General features: G+C 40.8%; 1 protein-coding gene across 6 annotated transcripts in view; it reads right to left on the bottom strand.

The window, feature by feature from the left end:
• Window positions 1-19,947, bottom strand: part of MYRIP (myosin VIIA and Rab interacting protein) — a 213,889-nt gene that overhangs the window by 169,837 nt on the left and 24,105 nt on the right. For all 6 annotated transcript variants that reach the window (XR_010842607.1, XM_067044556.1, XM_059075853.2 and 3 more), the window contains one exon: window positions 7,020-7,163. Coding sequence is in view for 5 of the 6 variants with exons in the window: in XM_067044556.1 (XP_066900657.1) it covers window positions 7,020-7,129 (110 nt within the window). In the remaining variant the exon portion in view is untranslated. The remainder of the gene's footprint in view (window positions 1-7,019; window positions 7,164-19,947) is intronic.

Genomic DNA, 19,947 nt, shown 5'->3' with positions numbered 1-19,947 from the left:
GTGCCCTGCCACTCATGTTCTCTGTCCTCCCCTCCCTTCCTTCCCCTGGCCTGGCCTCACCTCGGCCCCACAGTCCTTGGCAGGCAGAAGCACACTCTCAGTTCAGCAAACCCTGACAATTAATGGCCTGTCGCAGTTATGGGAAACCATTTCATCAAATCTAACCACTGCTCCCCAACAGACTAAGTCCATTAGAGTACCAGCAAATCTTTGGAAGTTACCCAGATGCTAACTAGCTTCTGGCCAGCACATTTTAAATGAGAAACTTTAAGGCTGTGGCTATCGCATAAACATCTCAATCTGAACACCAGAGTACCATGCAATTAACACTCATTTTAAAAACCAGTTTGCAAATGAGCATGACAATATAAAATCACAGGGTATAAATTATGATTCTACTGTAAGTCTGGAGATATTTCCACAGGTGTCTTCTACTACACGAGGGGCCAGATGGCCCCAGAAACTGTATCAGTCAATGTAATACTAGGCTATGCTGCTATAACAAATAAACCCTGATGCCTCAGTGATTTATCCCAACAAAAGTTTATTTCATTCAGACACAAAGTCCCCTGCTGGTCATCAGAAACTCCCCTCTATCTCATGTCTTAGGGGTCAGGCTCCCTCCATCTAATGATGTGTTAAGCAGTGGTACAAGGACTTATATCCACTTCTGTGTGACCCCAGAGCATGCTTTGGGTACACTCTGCACACAAGGAGTACCCTTCATGTCTCTACCTCCCCCAACCTCCTCCATGGCCCTGACCAGCAAGTAAGTTACTGTGGCCAATAGGTTCCAGATGGCAGACTAAATAAACACTTAGTGTCCTCCACTCCTTCCCAAGAGTCCTTTAAAATGACAGTGAAGAAATAATGTAATTAATTCATAAAACTGAAAAGAAAAGGAGGGGACCATCTGCAGATTTCAATGAAGTTCTGGAAAAGAGAGCAGCAAACACTATTTTCAATCATAATAACTTAAGGGCTGCCTATTGATTTTCAACATTAGTGTCAACCTCTGAACAAAACAAGAAAGACTCAAATTTATGTTTGCAGAACAGCCCTTGAATATGTAAGAGTAAAGGTACAGCAGGGACAGATGTGAGATAAGGAAAGTGGAAGGGGTGGTTGATGGAAGGTAGGGATGCCAGGTGCATACTAGCCATATGAATACATGTGCTGCCAGAAACAAGAAAGGATGGTGAATGTGGATGGAATGAGACCCAGAGGTTTCTGTATACCGTTTGTTTGAAAGATGACCAATAGAAAACCAAACCACAAATAATATAACCATCAAGAAATAAAAGGTAAAAGTAGTCTAAGTAAGTGAGCAAAATCCCCACCATTCAGAACAGAGAAATGAAAGACTATCTAAAATTGATACATTGAGAAATAGCAACATAAGCATTTTTTTTAGATTTATGGAGGTAATGCTAGGAGGACTACAGAACTAAGGACAAAATCAAACATGGAGCAGAAGACTGGTGCTTTTCATTGTAAGGTCTTTACCAATTTGCTTTTTAATGTTTGCATGAAAGCATCTGATAAAAAAGAAAAACAAAGAATAAAATTAATCAAGTATAGTGTGTATTTTCTACACATTTACCTGATTCGTCTAGACCCCCATCCCCTGGAGGTCGGAGCAGGGGTCAACATGTCTTTTGTTCTCCAACGTGCTCCATCTATAATTTTAATACTATGGTGTGTCCTGGAAAATGCAATCAACACTCACTCTGTTGAACTTGTTTGTACATTAGTACCCTCTCCTCTTTCTGCTGCGGCATGTCCACTATTCTCAGGCCCACCCGATCCTCTGTCTTCCCCCCAAATAATCCTACTATGCGTATAGCCTTTAATGGGATTAAATGTTCAATACCCCACATCCCCAGTGCTGGGAATTAACATAATCTTAGTGAAATGGGGTCCACAGAGTCTCTTTATATAGAAAGACCTATGACTATGCATATACACAGGAGCTGATATACCCAGTTGTGGTGTGACTGTGCTCGTTAGGGGGTGAGGTGGGGAGTGGGGGACAGGGCTCGTCTACCTGCACAGAAGAGCAGTTTTGAAAAGGCTTAATCCAGTCTGTATAATTCAGAGGCTGTGGGAAACAGAATCCTGGCTCTACCCAATTAACTGTGTGATTCTGAGAAAGCTTTGTAACCTCTCTGTGTTTGGGTGCCTTCATGTAAATGGGGATCCTCCTTACGGGGACTCCTATGACGAATCAATAATATGAACTGTGCAGAGCACCCAGGGCAGTGCCAGTTCACAGCTTTTATAACTTCTAGTTATCTTTCCATGAATTTATTTCCTAATTGTGCTGAATGCTTCAGCCCCACTCTCTCTGTTTCCCTTACCATCATATGTTCTGAGGACACTTAATTCACATTTTCACCACTATTTACTACATTTTATGTCAACACTGAAGAACAGATCATTAGAAACACTGTGTAACCTCTACACCCAAGACCTACCCTCACAAAACCTAACCAGAGAAACTAGTTAAATGAGGAACAGCTGGCCGGGAGAAAAGAAACACAATTCATTTTGAAACCTTAAAATAAAAATCTTCCATTCTGCGTCTTATGCTCATTGAAGCAAATATTAAAGAATTCAGAAATACTTTGTGTAACATAGCTTCAAAGACTCCTTCATGTCTCCTAAATCCAAGCAACGCCAAGAGGCAAAGAAAGGTTTGACAATTGAAGTGGTTTTGAATTTGGATTTACTACACGTGGTTTGGGCTTAGGATATTGCTTGGACTTTGTTCTACTACTACACTCCGCCTGGCTCCCTCCCTCCCAGCTCCTCTGGAAACATAAAGGCGCATCCCTGAATCAGAACTTGACATTTGTTGTTCCCTCCACCTTGCTTGATATTACCCCAAAGAGCAGCCCAGCTCCCTCCCTCACCTCCAGCAAGTCTCTGCTCAAGTCTCACCAGAGAAGTCTTCCCCAACCAGCCCGTGCAAAAGAGAGCACCCTGCCCATCCCTGGCCAATCTCTGTCCCCCTTCCCTGCTTTATTCTTCTTCATGGCTCTCACCACTACCTAATACATATAAATTTGTTTGTATTCATTTACTTCCTCTCTTTCTCCTCCCTCTAGGGCAGCACTAGCCAATAGAAATATATTGTGAGTCATGTCTAATTTTAAATTTTCTAGTAGCCATACGAAAAAAGTAAAAAGAAACAGGAAAAATTAATTTTAATGTCTTTTCATTAAGCTTGTATATCTAAAACATTGGCACTTCAAAATGTAATCAATATAAAAATTATTAATGAGATATCTTACATGTTTTGGTACTAAATTTTTGAGATCTGGTGTGTATATTACACTTACAGTGCATCTCAATTCAGACTCACCCCATTACAAGTGCACAAAAGCCACACGTCGGTCACTATAGTATGGGTAGCACAGCTCTAGAATATAAACTCCATGGGACAAAGACTTATTTTGCTCACTGTTATGTATCCAACAGCCAGAACAGTGCCTGGCACGTGGATTTTTTTTAAATTAAAGTGCAGTTGATTTATAGTGTCATGTTAATTTCTGCTGTACAGCAAAGTGATTCAGTTATACACATATATACATTCTTTTTTAAAATGTTCTTTTCCATATGTTTTTTTAAAATCTTATTTACTTTTTATTTATTTATTTTTGGCTGCATTAGGTCTTTGTTGTGGCACGTGGGCTTTCTCTAGTTGCAGTGAGCAGGGGCTACTCTTCGTTGAGGTGTGTGGGCTTCTCATTGCGGTGGCTTCTCTTGTTGTGGAGCACAGGGTCTAGGCGCGTGGGTTTCAGTAATTGTGGCGTGTAGGCTCAGTAGTTGTGGCTCATGGGCTCTAGAGTTCAGGCTCAGTAGTTGTGGTGCACGGGCTTAGTTGCTCTGTGGCATGTGGGATCTTTCCGGACCAGGGCTTGAACCTGTGTCCCTGCATTGGCAGCTGGATTCTTAACCACTGTGCCACCAGGGAAGCCCCTCCATTATGGTTTATCATAAGATATTGAATATAGTTCTCTGTGCTATACAGTATGACCCTGTTGTTTATCCATTCTATATATTAAAGCTTACATCTGCTAACTCCAACCTCCCACTCCATCCCTCCCCCCAGGCCCCTCCCCCTTGGCAACCACAAATCTGTTCTGTATGTCTGTGAGTCTTTCTATTTCATAGATAGGTTCATTTGTTTTTTTATTTTATTTTTTATTTTTTTAAAATTTTTGCGGTATGCGGGCCTCTCACTGTTGTGGCTTCGTCCCGTTGCTGAGCACAGGCTCCCGACGCGCAGGCTCAGCGGCCATGGCTCACGGGCCCAGCCGCTCCGCGGCATGTGGGATCTTCCCAGACCAGGGCACGAACCCGTGTCCCCTGCATCGGCAGGCGGACTCTCAACCACTGCGCCACCGTGGAAGCCCGATAGGTTCATTTGTGTCATATTTTAGATTCCACATGTAAGTGATATCTTATGGTATTTGTCTTTCTGACTTACTTCACTTAGTATGATAATCTCTAGTTGCATCCATGTTGCTGCAAATGGCATTATTTCATTCTTTTTTATGGCTGAGTAGTATTCCATTCCACATCTTCTTTATCCATTTATCTGTCAATGGATCTTTAGGTTGTTTCCATGTCTTGGCTATTGTGAATAGTGCTACTACGAACGTAAGCATGCATGTATCTTTTTGGATTCGAGTTTTGTCTGGATATATGCCCAGGAGTGGGATTGCTGGATCATATGGTAATTGTATTTTTAGTTTTCTGAGGAACCTCCCTACTGTTTTCCATAGTGGCTGTACCAACTTATATTCCCACCAACAGTGTAGGAGGGTTCACATTTCTCCACACCCTCTCCAGCATTCATTATTTGTAGACTTTTTAATGATGGCCATTCTGACCCGTGTGAGGTTCTGATTTGCATTTCTCTAATAATTAGCAATGTTGAGCATCTTTTCATGTGCCTATTAGCCATTTGTATTTCTTCTTTGAAGAACTGTCTATTTAGGACTTCTGCCCATTTTACAAGTGGGTTGTTTGTTTTTGTTGTTGAGTTGTATGAGATGTTTGTATATTTTGGAAATTAAGCCCTTGTCAGTCGCATCATTTTCTTTCTTTTTTTTTTCTTTTTTTTTTTTTTTGCAGTATGTGGGCCTCTCGCAGTTGTGGCCTCTCCCGTTGTGGAGCGCAGGCTCCAGATGCGCAGGCTCAGCGGCCATGGCTCACGGGCCCAGCCGCTCCACGGCATGTGGGATCTTCCTGGACTGGGGCACGAACCCGTGTCCCCTGCATCGGCAGGTGGACTCTCAACCACTGCGCCACCAGGGAAGCCCAGTTGCATCATTTGCAAATATTTTCTCCTATTCTGTAGGTTGTCTTTTCATTTTGTTTAAGTTTTCCTTTGCTGTGCAAAAGCTTATAAGTTTGAGTAGGTCCCATTTATTTATTTTTGTTTTTATTTCTATTGCCTTGGGAGACTGACCTAAGAAAACATTGGTATGATTTATGTCAGAGAATGTTTTGCCTATGATCTCTTCTAGGAGTTTTATGGTATCATGTCTTATGTTTAAGTCTTTAAGCCATTATGAGTTTATTTTTGTGCATGGTGAGAGGGTGTATTCTTACTTCATTGATTTACATGAGGCTGTCCAACTTTCCCAGCACCACTTACTGGGAAGAAGAGACTGTCTTTTTCCCATTGTACATTCTTGACTCCTTTGTTGAAGATTAATTGACCGTAGGTGTGTGGGTTTATTTCTGGGCTCTCTATTCTGTTTCATTGATCTATATATCTTTTTTTGTGGCACATGGTTTTTAAATCAAATAACTACTTAATTAACAGATTTCTTGTCTTCCATCTAATAAGCACATATTAAATATATACGATATGGGAAAAAAACATGGTGGAAATAAAGTAAATTACACTAGAGTACTTACAAGTAAGGGAGGTAAATATTCTACAGAAACAGAAAGTCTGAGAAACTCCAAGGGCAAAGGAAAACAACCCATGTTAATTTTAAGCAGAGTGGGAAAGGGCATGGTTACAGGTGAAATGGGGCATCACCCTGGAGGACGGGAGGCAGGAGCATCATAGAGGAGGTTACTGCAACGACTGGGATGAAAAGTCATGAAAGCTGGACTGGGATAGGGCTGGGAGAGATGCTGAGGAGGCAGAAATAACAGGGCCTGGCCCTGCCCTGTGTGGGGACCAAGTCAGGGGAGGAATTATAAAGACTGAGGTTTTGAGCTCAGTGGCTAAGGAAGGGGACAGTGCCATGACAGACCTGTGGAATCCCAAGGGAAAACAGGTTTCTGGAGGAGGGGAGCTCATGATGACTTGCCATCAGGTTCTAACACACAAACCCCAACACATGACCACATTTCCATCACTCTGACTTCTTCCAAATTTAGGCAGCAACAGTACTTCCAAGAACATCCCATGAGGAAATACCAACTGCAGAGGAGTCACAAGGCCCCCATCTCTGGGTCTCAGCTTTTCCCTCTATAAAACGAGGAGGGTGATGCTGAGGCAGGTAACCCCATCCCAGCCTGGTGGTCACTTTCCTTGTACCAGGTCTTCAGAGCTCTCTTCTTGCACCATGGTAGCTGAGAACTCTAACAGAAGATTGTACAGCTATGAATCTAATTCTCCCATTTACATAACACCTTGGTTATTCTTCAGTAGTACCTGCCGACAAGAAAATTAAAGCCAGGAGCAAGCTCGACACAGCCACCGTCAGCACAAACTCCATCCATTCTAGAGCTAATAATTTACAGGGTGAGCAGCTGAACACAAACTTGACTGTGAGTGTGAACAGTCACATTTCTGAGCTGACATTGTGATGCCCAGTGTTGAAGCTGGCCAGCCTGACTACAAAGGGAAGGACATTCTTCTTCTGTGTGTTTACATGACATAAAGACTTTGAGCGTAGGGCTGACAGCAAGGAACACTCAGGAAGCCTGTTTCACTTGTCCACATATGGTTCACCGTACCCAGGTGGGAAATAGAAGCATCTCACCTGAGCCGCTCTTCCTCTTTTTTTCGGAGATTGAAGTCTCGCTGAACCACCTGGAGAACATGCTCTGTTTCATCATCGGTCAGACCAGACAGGTCCAGCTTCCTCCCCATGATTTAACACGAAACACAGACAATGGAACGAGACCTGAGAAATCAAAGGAGAGACCACGAATTGAGGGCAAGATAAAAGTCCTCCATGGATAAAATCAACCAATATTGTTATTAAACAAAATTAGACACAGTGTTTACATAAGATAGTATCCTGCTCTGCTCCCATACTCAGCAAACATTTACAGACAACTTCAGCAAGACTGCGGAGAAAAAGAGAAGGTAACTGGTCATCAACGGTGTCATTTATCCCAACTCTTAAATTAGAAAAAAAAAGATAAATTATTCTTTTCAATAGAATGAAGCATACATGAGACCTGTGTGGATTTCCACAAAACACCAAAAGACAATATCTAAAACTTCTAAAGTTCTATGGTTTGAAGTTTCAAATTTTAAATACCACACATAATTGTAAGATAAAATAAATCATACTTAAAAAAATATCATAGGGGAATTCCCTGGTGGTCCAGTGGTTAAGATTCCGGGCTTTCACTGCTGGGGGCCCGGGTTCAATCCCTGGTCTAGGAACTAAGATCCCGCAAACCGCATGGTCAGGCCAAATAAATAAATAAAAATGTAAAGAAAAATCCTATATATACTATATCCCTTGAAGTTTTTATCACATGACTATGAAACATAAACTAGAAATCAATAAACTCTCCTCTGCAAAAAATAAAAAAAAATATATATATATATAGTAAAATAATCTTTTTAGACATTTTCTCAGAACTAGAAAAGATGATATTTCAAAGACACACCTCCCAGCAGTGCATACCTAGAAATTATGGAAAACTGTTTTTTTTTATTCATTTTTAATGAATGGCTGCACCTAGGGATGAATCAAATACATAATTCCAAAAAACTGCCCAGAACTGAAGGGCAGCACAAACATAAATGTAAACGTTCTCAACAAAATATTAGTGGAACCAATGCAGCAAGATTTCAAAAGCATTATTATATAACATGACCAAGTGAGTTTTATCTAAGCAATGCAACGTTGTTTCAGCATTCAAAAATCAATCAGAGTAATCTGCCACATTAACAGAATAAAAGGGAAAAATCATCCAGTCATTTCAATAGATGCAGAAAAAGCATTTGACAAACCTCCATGCCCATTCATGATAGAAACCCTCTGAAAACTAAGACTAGAAGATACTTCCTCAATCATATAAAAGGCATTAAAAAATAAAAACAAAAACCTACAATTAACATCATATTCAATGATGAAAGACTGTTTCCCCCTAAGATCAGGAGAAAGGCAAGAATGACCACCCTTACAACCTCTACTCAATACTGAATGTCTTTATTATAAAGCTACAATAATCGAGGCAGAGTGGTATTGGCATATATGTAGGTGTATTAATCGGCTAGGGCTGCTGTAACAGAGCACCACAGACTAGGTGGCTTAAATAACATAAATGTATTTTCTCACAGTCTTGAAGGCTAGAAGTCTGAGATCAAGATGTCAGCAGAGTTGACTTCTCCTGAAGCCTCTCTCTGTGGCTTATAGATGGCCATCTTCTCCATGTGTCTTCACATGGTCTTCCCTCTGTGCACATCTATGTCTGAATTTTTCCTTCTTATAAGGACACCAATTATATTGGATTAGGGTCCACCCTAACACCCTCATTTCAACTTAATTGCCTCTTTAAATGTCCTATCTTCCAAACACAGTCACAATCTGAGTTACTGGCGTTAGGACTCCAACGTATGAATTTGGCAGAGGGCACAACTCAACCTGTAACACTTCACCCTTTGCTCCCCCAGATATCTTGTCCTTCTTACATGTAAATTACATTCACCCCATCCCAAAAGCCACCACAGCCCCAACCTATTGCAGCATCAACTCAAAGTCCAAATTCTCATCTCATTATTATCTAAATTAGGTACAGGTGAGACTTGAGGTATGCTTCATCCTGAGGCAAAATTCGTTTCCCATTGTGAACCTGTGAAACCAGACAAGTTACCAGTTACCAAAGTAGAACAGTGAGGCAGGCATGGGATAGGCATTCCATTCTAGCTGGGAGAAATTGGAAAGGAGAAAGAAGTCGTAGGTCTCAAGCAAGTCTGAAAGCAGGGCAAATTCCATTAGATTTTTAAAAATTAAATTATACTTGACATACAATACTGTATTAGTTTCAGGTGTACCCCGTAGTGATTCGATATTTTTACACATTATGAAATAATCACCACAATGAGTCCAGTTACCATCGTCACCATACAAAGTTGTTACCATATTATTAACCATGTTCTCTATGTGTACTTTTATCCATACATAATCTCTGATTTGTTTATTTTTTAATAATTTTTATCCCTGTGTGTACTTTACATCCCCGTGACTAATTTATTTTATAATTGGATGTTTGTACCTCTTCTTCCCTTCACCTATTTCATCTGTTCCCCCGACCCCCTCTTCTCCAGCAACCACCAGTTTGTTCTCTGTATTTATGAGTCTGTTTCTGTTTTGTTTTGTTTGTTTAAGGCTCAAGGATAATCCTCTTGGACTCCATGCTCTGTCCTCTGAGCCCACCAGGGTGGCTGTCCCACCCCCTTGGCCCTGGGTATAGTCACAGCAGCTTAGCCCACCCTTGGTAATTGAGGAGGGACAGCCCCATCCCCCAGGTCATGGTGACAGTGGCACCCCTGCAGACCTCTGATTTGTCTTCAGGATCATTCTTCCCTTTTCCTGAAGGATAATTCATGTTTGTAGCCAAATAGCTCTCCTGGCCCATCCTGTAGACTCTCAGAAATCCAGCAGCCTTCCCTCATTTGTCCTGTCTCTGTTTAGTCTAAGCTGGCAGTGTTTCTGTTGATATAAATTCTCAAAAACTTTGTCAGCTTCCCATGCAGTTCACCGGGGCCAAGCCATCAGACAAGAGGTTCTCTACAGATCTGTCCTGAATAACCGTATCTCTATTCCCGGCTTCTGCTGCAATGGTTGACTGGATCCGTGAGCCACTCTCTAATCTCTTTAGCAAATGGTTGTCCAGCCACACTCCTGTTGCTCTCTACAGACAGACTTTCTCATTTTTGCAATATGGATAGACAGAATTTTCCAAATCTGCAAGTTCTGGTTCCTTTTGTGTGACAATTCCTTCTTCAATTTACCTTTCTCGTCTCACATCTTATTATAGCAGCAAGGACAAACCAGTCTTTAATACTTATTTTAGAATTCTTCTCAGCTAAATATCCAAGTTCATCATCACTTACAATTCTACTTTCCACGAGACACTAGAACACAATTCAACCAAATACTCTGCCGCTTTATAACAAGAAACAGCTTTCCTTCAGTTTCCAATAACATCTTCCTTATTTCTGTCTGAGACCAGTACCTCTAACATTCATTTCTACCAACATTCTGTTCATGATGATATATGCGTTCTCTAACACGAGAGAAGCTTTCTCTGCAGCTCTCCTCTTTTCTTTCTTATTTTATTTTACTTTTTGGCCACACCGCCCCGCATGCGGGATCTTAGTTCCCCCACCAGGGATCGAACCTGCGCCCCCTGCAGTGGAGTTCAGAGTCTTAATCACTGGACCACCAGGGAAGTCCCTCCGTTTTTCTTCCTGAGACCTCACTATAATCACCGTTAACATCCATATTTCTACCAATAGTCTCCTCAAGGCAACCTAGGCTTTTTCTAACATACACCTCAGAACTCTTCCACCCTCTACCCTTAGCCAGTTCCAAAGTCATTTCCACATTTTTATACAGAAGAAGAAACAGACATGGCAAATACACATATAAAAAGATGCTTAACGTCATTGGTAGCTAGAGAATTGCAATTAAAACCATATTTCACACCCACCAAAATCACCTTTATCAAGTGTTGACAGGAGGTGGGACAATTTTGATAGAGTGAGTAAAAATTGGTACAATCTCTTTATAACACAGGCATCATTTTCAAAGTTGAAGATACATGTACCTTATGAATTAGCATTTCTGCCACACCTAGGTATATTCCTCAGATATAATCTTGCCAATATGCACCAACACATAGGAATCGGGTTGAATCATAGGAAATAAATAGGAGCCTATAGGGCTTCCCTGGTGGCGCAATGGTTGGGAGTCCGCCTGCCGATGTAAGGGATACGGGTTCGTGCCCCGGTCTGGGAGGATCCCACATGCCGCGGAGCCGCTGGGCCCGTGAGACATGGCCGCTGAGCCTGCGTGTCCGGAGCCTGTGCTCCGCAGCGGGAGAGGCCACCAGCGGGAGAGGCCACCAGCGGTGAGGGGCCCGCGTACCGCAAAAAAAAAAAAAAAAAAAAAAAAAAAATAGGAGCCTATAAAAATGCTTATTTCACATAGTTCAACCTAACAGAAGAACATTAGTAACAGTCACATTCAAAATAGCAAAAAATAAAATAAAACAAATAAGTAAAACCTGTAAACCACCCAAACATCCATAAGCAGTAAGAAGGATAAACAAATATTGTATACTTGTTTCATACCAATGGAATGCTCCAGTGCAACGAAAAAGAACATTCTGAAGGTGTATTTATTCCACATAGATGAATCTTAAAAACATGCTGTTGAGATAGAGAAGCCACATATATATGCATGTACAGCGTACAAACAGTATGACTCCTTTTATATAAAGTTCAAAAACACAGAAAGTCAAGAATACATATATTTTTAGGAATAAATGTGATAAGACTATACAGAACAAAATGGGACCTCTGTGGAGGAGAGAGAAGATTTGGCTAGGGATAATCACATTATGTGTGGGGAGAGTGCCTCGAGCACCTGCTGGTCTGAGGGAGTGAATTAGAAATAAGGTCCCACCCCTAGGCTGCTCAGGAAAGGGGAAGCTTCATAGCTGCCATCTTCTAGTCTCCCAATGAGCAGGGAGAAACAGATTAGAGGGCACAGGGGAAATGCAGACCGACTTCTTCCTTTAATACACCCCATTAAATGTGATAATGGCACTTTGGAGTTTCCCAGAAGGTAACATGTCTGCCCCCTTCATTTCACTTCACTGGCTTTTGGTGCCTGAGAATTCCAAATGAGATTCTAAGATGCCCAGTTAGTACAAGACAGAAGTGACAACTCTGATCATATCAAATCTAAAAAGAATGATCAGGACTCAAGAGGGATAAATCGTTTCTATAAAGAAATAAATAAAGTAGCTGTAAATGGATAAGACAGAGAATAATGAGAAACCCTTTTTGGGAAATGGTAAAAGCTTCTTCCCTTTTCTACAGGAAACACAATTAGATTCCCTGCACAAGAGAAAGAGCATCATTAGGGCTGGAAAAGCCTCAATGTCCATGAGTCAAAGGTCATTAAAGTAAGACTCTTTCATTGCCCAAAGGGAAGTGATTTCCCAGACACAAAACCAGTTCAGATGCTCTGACTTCCAGACCCGTGCTCCTGCCTCTGGATTTCTCTGGTTTATACTCAACTAAGATGGTAGCAGAGAGAATACGTTTTAAAATTTAGTAATGAGAAAATTAATAAACTTCAAAATTTAATTATATCACCATTTCCCTAATGTGTGTTTCTCAGGTCACTGTTCCCACAAGCGATCTGAGAAAGGAGAGCTCTGTGATGAAATAAAGGTGAGAAATGCCTGAAACTGTATTGCCCTCTGAGGGATACACAGTGCATATAAGCTTATCAGAACCTCTAAGAAGTCTGTCACTAAAGAACCAGTCTGATTTTGTTTATCCCTGTAGTTCTCAAATGCATTCGTCCGCAGATACCCCTTTCTTTAATAACAGCTACCTCTTAACATCCAAAAAATGACTATTTGGGAATTATTGTCATAAGTCCATCCCATGATGACAAATTCCAGTAGCTACTGTAATATAATTACTGAATTGATTTAGCTGGGGTTTTTATGCAATTATCATAAGAAGCTACAGAGTTATATGAGCTTTAGAAGAAGCTGATGACTTAAAAAGGAAAGCAAATGGAAACAAATTTAAAGATCGAAAACCAAAATAAATGTAGAATTGTCTATACTATTCTTGGCTATAACTACAGGAAGGATACAGATACTTCTATAGGAAACTAGTAAGCACAACTTTGCAAATGAAAAAAACCAGACATTCCAAGAATATGAAATACATACATAATGGGAGGTTCATAATGAAAGGTCAATGTCTACACAAGTGACATTCTAGAAAGGAACCTAGAACAGATGGGTCAAGGACAAATGCATGCATGGGATATTTACAAATCCACAGTGTGTGTGTGGGTGGGGTGGGGGGGGTGTTGATGATGATGATGATGATGTACCTAATACAAAGAGAGAGGTACAGAGATTAACTTGGACTATCCAAAGTCCTAAAAGTAATAAAGGGTAAATACTGCTAGGGTTTCCCTCTTTGACCATGGCTAGATCTTGACTAGAACTGAAAAGAAATTTCTTACTACAAGGAATCGAAATGTTAGGGCTATCCCATTTAAGGCACTTGTTATCAGGGGGTAAAAAAGAAAAAGAACTTGCCTGGGAAGGAAAGAAAAAAGCACAAATGGTCCGATATGTACTTTCACTGTGACTTATTTGGAGCAAGTCATGCTTGGGCTGTAAGGCTCACTGATCTTCATTCCTTCACCTTCAAGGGTGTTATTCCTGCCATGAACAGCCCCTTCTCTGAGACTCATCCTTTACCTGAATACAGGAATGGCCCAGAGGAGACATGGTCACATTACCAGGGCACAGCTGATTGGACCAGGGGTGTCACCTGACCCATACTGGATGTCAGATTCTATCTCCTGGGAATGATATTAACAGGAGTGAGAAAAAGGAACTGAAGAATACTGAATAAATCATGGTGGATAACTTCCCAAATTTGATGAAAAGTGTTAATCTGCTCATCCAAGAAGCTCAACAAACTCTAGGTAGGATAAATTCAAAGAATGCACATCTAGACACATCATAGTCAAATGGTCAAAAGCCAAAGAAAATACAGAATCTTGAAAGTAAAACAGAAAATGACTCCTCACACATGAGGGATCCTCAATAAGGTCAACTGCTGACTTCTTATCAGGAATCTTGGAGGCCAGAAGGTATTGAGATGATATACTCAAAGAACTGAAAGGAAAGGACTATTATCCAAAAATTCTATATCCAGAAAAGTATCCTTCAAAAATGAAGGATAAATTAAGACAATTAAGGCATTCCAGATAAGCAAAAACAGAGAGACTTTATCACTAGCAGACCTGCCTTACAAGAAATACTAAAGGAAGTCTTTGTAGCAAAGATTGACAGAATTAAAGGAAGAAATGGACAATTCAGCAATAATCAGTAGAGATTTCGATAACAGCCTTCAATAATAGATAGAACAACTAGCAAAACATCAGCAAGGATTTAAGCTGTATTATAAGCTACCTAGATCTAACAGACATCTACAGAACACTCTACATGATGGTACAACATATATTCTTCTCAAGTGTATGTGGAATATTCTCCAGATAGACCATATATTAGGCTGTAAAATAAATCTCAATACATTTAAAGGAGTTGAATAATATAAAATCTGTTCTCTAACTACAATGAAAGAAACTTAGAAATTAATAACAAAGAAATCTAGGACATTCACATATATGGAAATTAAACAATGTACTCTAAATAACCAAATGGTCAAGAGAAATAAGAAAATACCTTGAGATAAATAAAAATGAAAACACATGTACCAAAATTTATGGGATGCAGCTAAACCAGTGCTTAGGGGTAAATTTATAGCTATAAACACCTATATTAAAAAGGAAGCATTGGGCTTCCCTGGTGGCGCAGTGGTTGAGAGTCCGCCTGCCAATGCAGGGGACGAGCCCCGGTCGGGGAAGATCCCACATGCCGCGGAGCAGCTAGGCCTGTGACCCATGGCCACTGAGCCCGCATGTCCAGAGCCGGTGCTCCGCAACAGGAGAGGCCACAACAGTGAGAGGCCCGCGTATCGCAAAAAAAAAGGAAGCATCACAAATCAATAACCTCACCTTCTACCTTAAGAGATTAAAAAAAAAAAAAAAAAAAAAAAAACAAACTGAACCCAAGTAAGCAGAAGGAAGGAAATAATAAAGACAAATCAATGGAATAGAAAAACAATAGAGAGAAATCAACAAAACCCAAAGTTAGTTCTTTGAAAAGATCAACAAAATTGACAAACCTTTGGCAAGGCTGACCAAGAAAAAAAACAAAACATTCAAATTACTAAAATCAGGAATGAAAGAGGGACATCACTACTGACTTTACAGAAATAAAAAGGATTATAAAGGAATACTGTGAACAGTTGTATGCCAGAAAATTAGATAACCTAGATGAAATGAAAAAAATCCTAGAAAGACACCTACAAAAACTGACTCAAGACAAAATAGAAATCCTGAATAGATCTATAACTAGTAAAGATATTGAATTAGTAATCAAAAACTTCCACAAAGAAAAGTGAAGGGCTAGGTGGCTTCACTGGTGAATTTTATCAAACATTTAAAGAAAAATTAACACCAATCCTTCACAAACTCTTCCCTCAAAAAATAGAATAGGAGGAAACACTTCTTAACCCATTTTAAGAAGCCAGAATTATCCTGATACCAAAAACAGACAAGGATATCACAATAAAATAAAACTATAAACCAATATCCCTTACGAATATAGATGAAAAAACCCTCAACAAAATATTAGCAAACAAAATCCAGCAACATACAAAAAAGGATTATGTACACCATAACAAAGTGGGATTTATGCCAGGAATGCAAGGTTGGTTGAACATGTGAAGATCAATGAATATGATATAGCACATTAATAGAATAAAGGACAAAGATCACATAATCGTAATTAATACAGAAAAGCATTTGATAGAATCCAATACTCTTTCTGATATAAATACTCAACAAACTAGGAATAGAAGGGAGCTTTCTTGAATTGATTAAGGCTGTCTACAAAAAACTCACAGCCAACATCATACTCAATGTGAATGAACAGATGGTTTCCCCCCAAATGTCATGAACACAACAAGATTGTCACTTTTACCATTTCTATTCATTATTGTACTGGAGGTTCTAGCCAGGGCAATAGGCAGGAAAAAGAACTAAAAAGCATCTAAATTGGGAAGGAAAAATAGGGATTATCTATATTCAGAGAAAACATTCATCTCATATATAGAAAATTCTAAGGAATACACATACACAAAACCAATGAAAACCAAAAAACTGAGATCAGCAAGGTTGCAAGATACAAGATCAGTATACACAAATCAATCATATTTCTATACACTATAAATGAACGCTTCAAAAAATGAAATTAAGAAAACAATTCTATTTACAATAGCATCAAAAAAAATAAAATACTTATGAGTAATTTTATCACAAGAAGTTTAAGACTTGTGCACTAAACACAGGAAACATCCCATGGATTGGAAGACAATGTTAAGATAGCAGAACTTTCAAAATTGATTTACAGATTCAACGCAATTCTTATCAAAATCCCAGCTTCTTTTTTTGCAAGAACTGACAAGCTGATCCAAAAATTCATATGGAAATGTAAGGGCCAAGAGAATCCAATACAATCTTGATTGCTAAATGAATGAAAAAATTTAAAAAGTAATTCCTTCTGGCCCCAGGGACAGCCTGGCCTATGAATGGCTGTCCCCAGGCATACTCTGCAGACTAAAATTCTACAAGGGACCCTTGCAGAAAAAGGGTCAGATCTGCAGAAAAGGCAGATCAGCTCCAAGCCTAGCTGCACAGGGAACCTATGGCTTCCTATAGTCTGGATGCCATCACCCTGAGACTGCCAGGCATCAGCTCTTATAGCCCCTGTGACCTCCATCTGAACCACTGACCCTCCTGATACCTCATGGAGGCTCCAAGCTCATGGTATTTGAGGCAAAACTTCCTTCCCCATTAAACAGAAGTGATACTATGATTTTATTTCTGGCAAATGAGAGCAGCTCTAGAAGTTGAAAATTGGTGGGGAGATCTCATTATCCCCATCCATTTGAGAGTTAATGGCATTTTCTACCTATTAGATCCTGGTGGAAACTTCTTCAGAAGTAAGGATGGTAAAAGTAGGGGAGCTGCTGCCACAGCCTCTACTGGCAACAGGTATTGGGAGATATTTCAAATGGTATTAGATGGGCACACACACACCCTGAGCACAGAGTGGAAGGAGTTAGCGGGAGGAGGGGGGTGGAAGGGAAATAAAATTGGAGACTAAACCAGTCGTTCTCAACTGAGCACCGTATTGCCTCCCAGGAGATAATCGGCAATGTCTGGAGAAATTTTTAGTTGTTTCTAATAGGGGTGTGCTACTGGCATCTAGTGGGTAGAGGCCAGGGGTTGCTACTAAACATCCTATGATGCACAGGACAGCTCCCCGCAACAAAGAATTATCTGGTCCAAAATGTCAATAATGCCAAGGTTGAGAAAACCTGGTCTAAATTGAAAGCTACATAGCTGTCAGCCTCTTACTATGTGCTTCCCAGTAGCCCCAGGTATGCCCAGCAGAGTTCACAAAGGGGCCTTCACTACTGCCACAGTACAGGCCTTCACACTGAAATTACACCATTGGTTCTCCTGGTTCTCAGGCTTCCGACTCAGACTGTAACCACATCACTGGCTCTCCTGGGTCTCCAGCTGCATATCTTGGGATTTGTGAGCCTACATGATCATGTGATACAATTCCTTATAATAAATCTTTTTATTTTATACATATACACACACACATATGTATATACAGACACACATATCCTATTGGTTGTTTTTCTGAAAATTCTGGCTAATACAGACACATATACACATTACACGTTAGTGGCAAATAAATGACCTGGTTTATAAACCTTGATTGCATTTTTCTGGCCTTATCTGCAATGAACAAACTAACAGGTCTCTAGTAGAGCCCCGTGCATTTCTCTGCCATCTTGAATTAGAGCAATGCCTACAATCCCCTGCTTTTGTTTTCTGAGCCTTTGGTCACAGTAGAAGCCCTGCAATCCCTTTCCTGCCTTTTGGGCTTTTTCTCTGTCTGCTTCCTATCCTTTGGGTGTTTTCATGTTGATCCCTTGCACAGAGGACAGCTAATGAACACTCGATAAAAATACACAGCTCTTCAGCCCACTGAGAATTTCCTCTTCAGTTTCAACTGGATAATGATGCTCTTTGCTCCCTCTGTTATATAAAAGTCTGGTACACTTCTTCTGACTTTAATAAAAATGTGTCAAGATAAGAGTTGACAGCTGGCTGCGTTTGGAACTTGACCACATAAGACTGAAAAAATACGCATTAAAACTTCACTAATTCAGACTTCATCAATTCCAAATTTGTGGTCAAACATGGTAGGCTAAAATTTACCATTCCATTTTTTCTCAAAACACAGGGATTAAGACAATGAATAGTAGATGAGAAAAGGAGGATATTTACCTTCCAAAGAGAGCAAATTATTATCAGGTACTTACTTAGAAGTATCAATTTATATTTAAACAGCACAATTACAGTGTAAGCAAATAACAGCTGCATAGCCTGGGTTTTTAGTATGCAAACCTCAGAAGGTTCCCCTAGTCATGCACATTGGGACTTAATCTCAGGACCCAGGGTGAATACTGTTTGTTCACACCTTCACTGAGTAGAGGCTGGGACAGCTGGCGATAAAGGATCATCAGGCCCAAAGTGGTAAGGGCTACCTGAGGAATGGGCCAGGAGTCATTGCCCCTGGATCAGGGGAAAGAGGGAGGGCAGGAGCCAGAGATGGAGAGATTTCCGGGTGTCCGTCCTGCCTCGGCCAGGGCCCTTAGGTGGGGCAAGGGTTGGCAGGTATCCAGGCTGAGGGAGAAGCACAGGCAGAAGCTTCCCTTAGCGGTGGGCATATCACTCAATACGTCTGCTGCAGGGTTGCAGAGGGAGTCTGTGAATCTGTTAGAGAGCTTGGACTTCACCCGAGGGCCCTGGGAGCCACTTTAGGGTCCTAAACAGGCGAGGAACCCGAGATACAGCGTTTGTGCTTTCCTGGGGTCACACGGGTAGTGGTGGGAAACTGGGATGGAGGTGAACAGGGACAGAGGCAGTCACCTGGAAGCCACTGCAGTTGTCTAAGTGGGAGCTTGAAGTTGAGAAGAAAGCAGAGAAGATGACTCAAAGCTGCCTATTTACTCCTTGATTAAACTCTTGCCTCTTGGAAAATATTTAGGCAGGTCAAAGTTCAACTCCCAATGGGCAGCGCCTTCCCTCTCCCTCCTCCTTCCCAAGATGGCATCTGGCAGGAGGGACAGGCTTTACTGCTCTTGGCAATAAAGACCAGTACACACAGAGTCCTTCTAGGCTGGGCTCTGCCATGCAGGCTGGTCTGGTGTCTGGACTATAACTATCTAAAGGGGGAACCGGTCTTCTTTGTCCTTTGTCATGAGTGGCATGCTCAGTTGTTACTTGTGGGTTGGTGACATTTGTTTGTTGATTGATTGATCTGAGAGCAGCCTATCAAAAAGAACTCTTGCCAAATTTCACCAAGTCCTGACACAGTGCTGTTACTAAGTGTCAACTATTCTGTGCCAAATAAGATCATCCAAAATGCCTACCAAATGTCTAAAACTCAATAAATGACTTTGAAACTCAGAGATATATAGTCTATACATGAGTAGAAAGCAAAATAGCCTCAATAAGCTAAAGGAAGACAAAGAAATAGAGATAACATCTTAAAGAAGAGGAAATGAAATGTATAGAAATAGTAAACTCCCAAATGAGGGGTACTTTTCAAATGTGTGATAAAAAGTCAGTTTCTAAACCAGCTCCCACTGTAATTCAAGCCCGGTGTGCCAAGAGCAGACATCTGTGCCCTAAGCAGCGCCTCCTCCAGGCCCTAGAGTGAGACAGAATCAGCACACTGCCT

This window comes from Kogia breviceps, chromosome 10 (genome assembly GCF_026419965.1).
Source record: "Kogia breviceps isolate mKogBre1 chromosome 10, mKogBre1 haplotype 1, whole genome shotgun sequence".
Classification (NCBI taxonomy): domain Eukaryota; kingdom Metazoa; phylum Chordata; class Mammalia; order Artiodactyla; family Physeteridae; genus Kogia; species Kogia breviceps.
The sequence above is the reverse complement of the archived record's forward strand: the minus strand, read 5'-3'. Positions and strand labels throughout refer to the sequence as shown.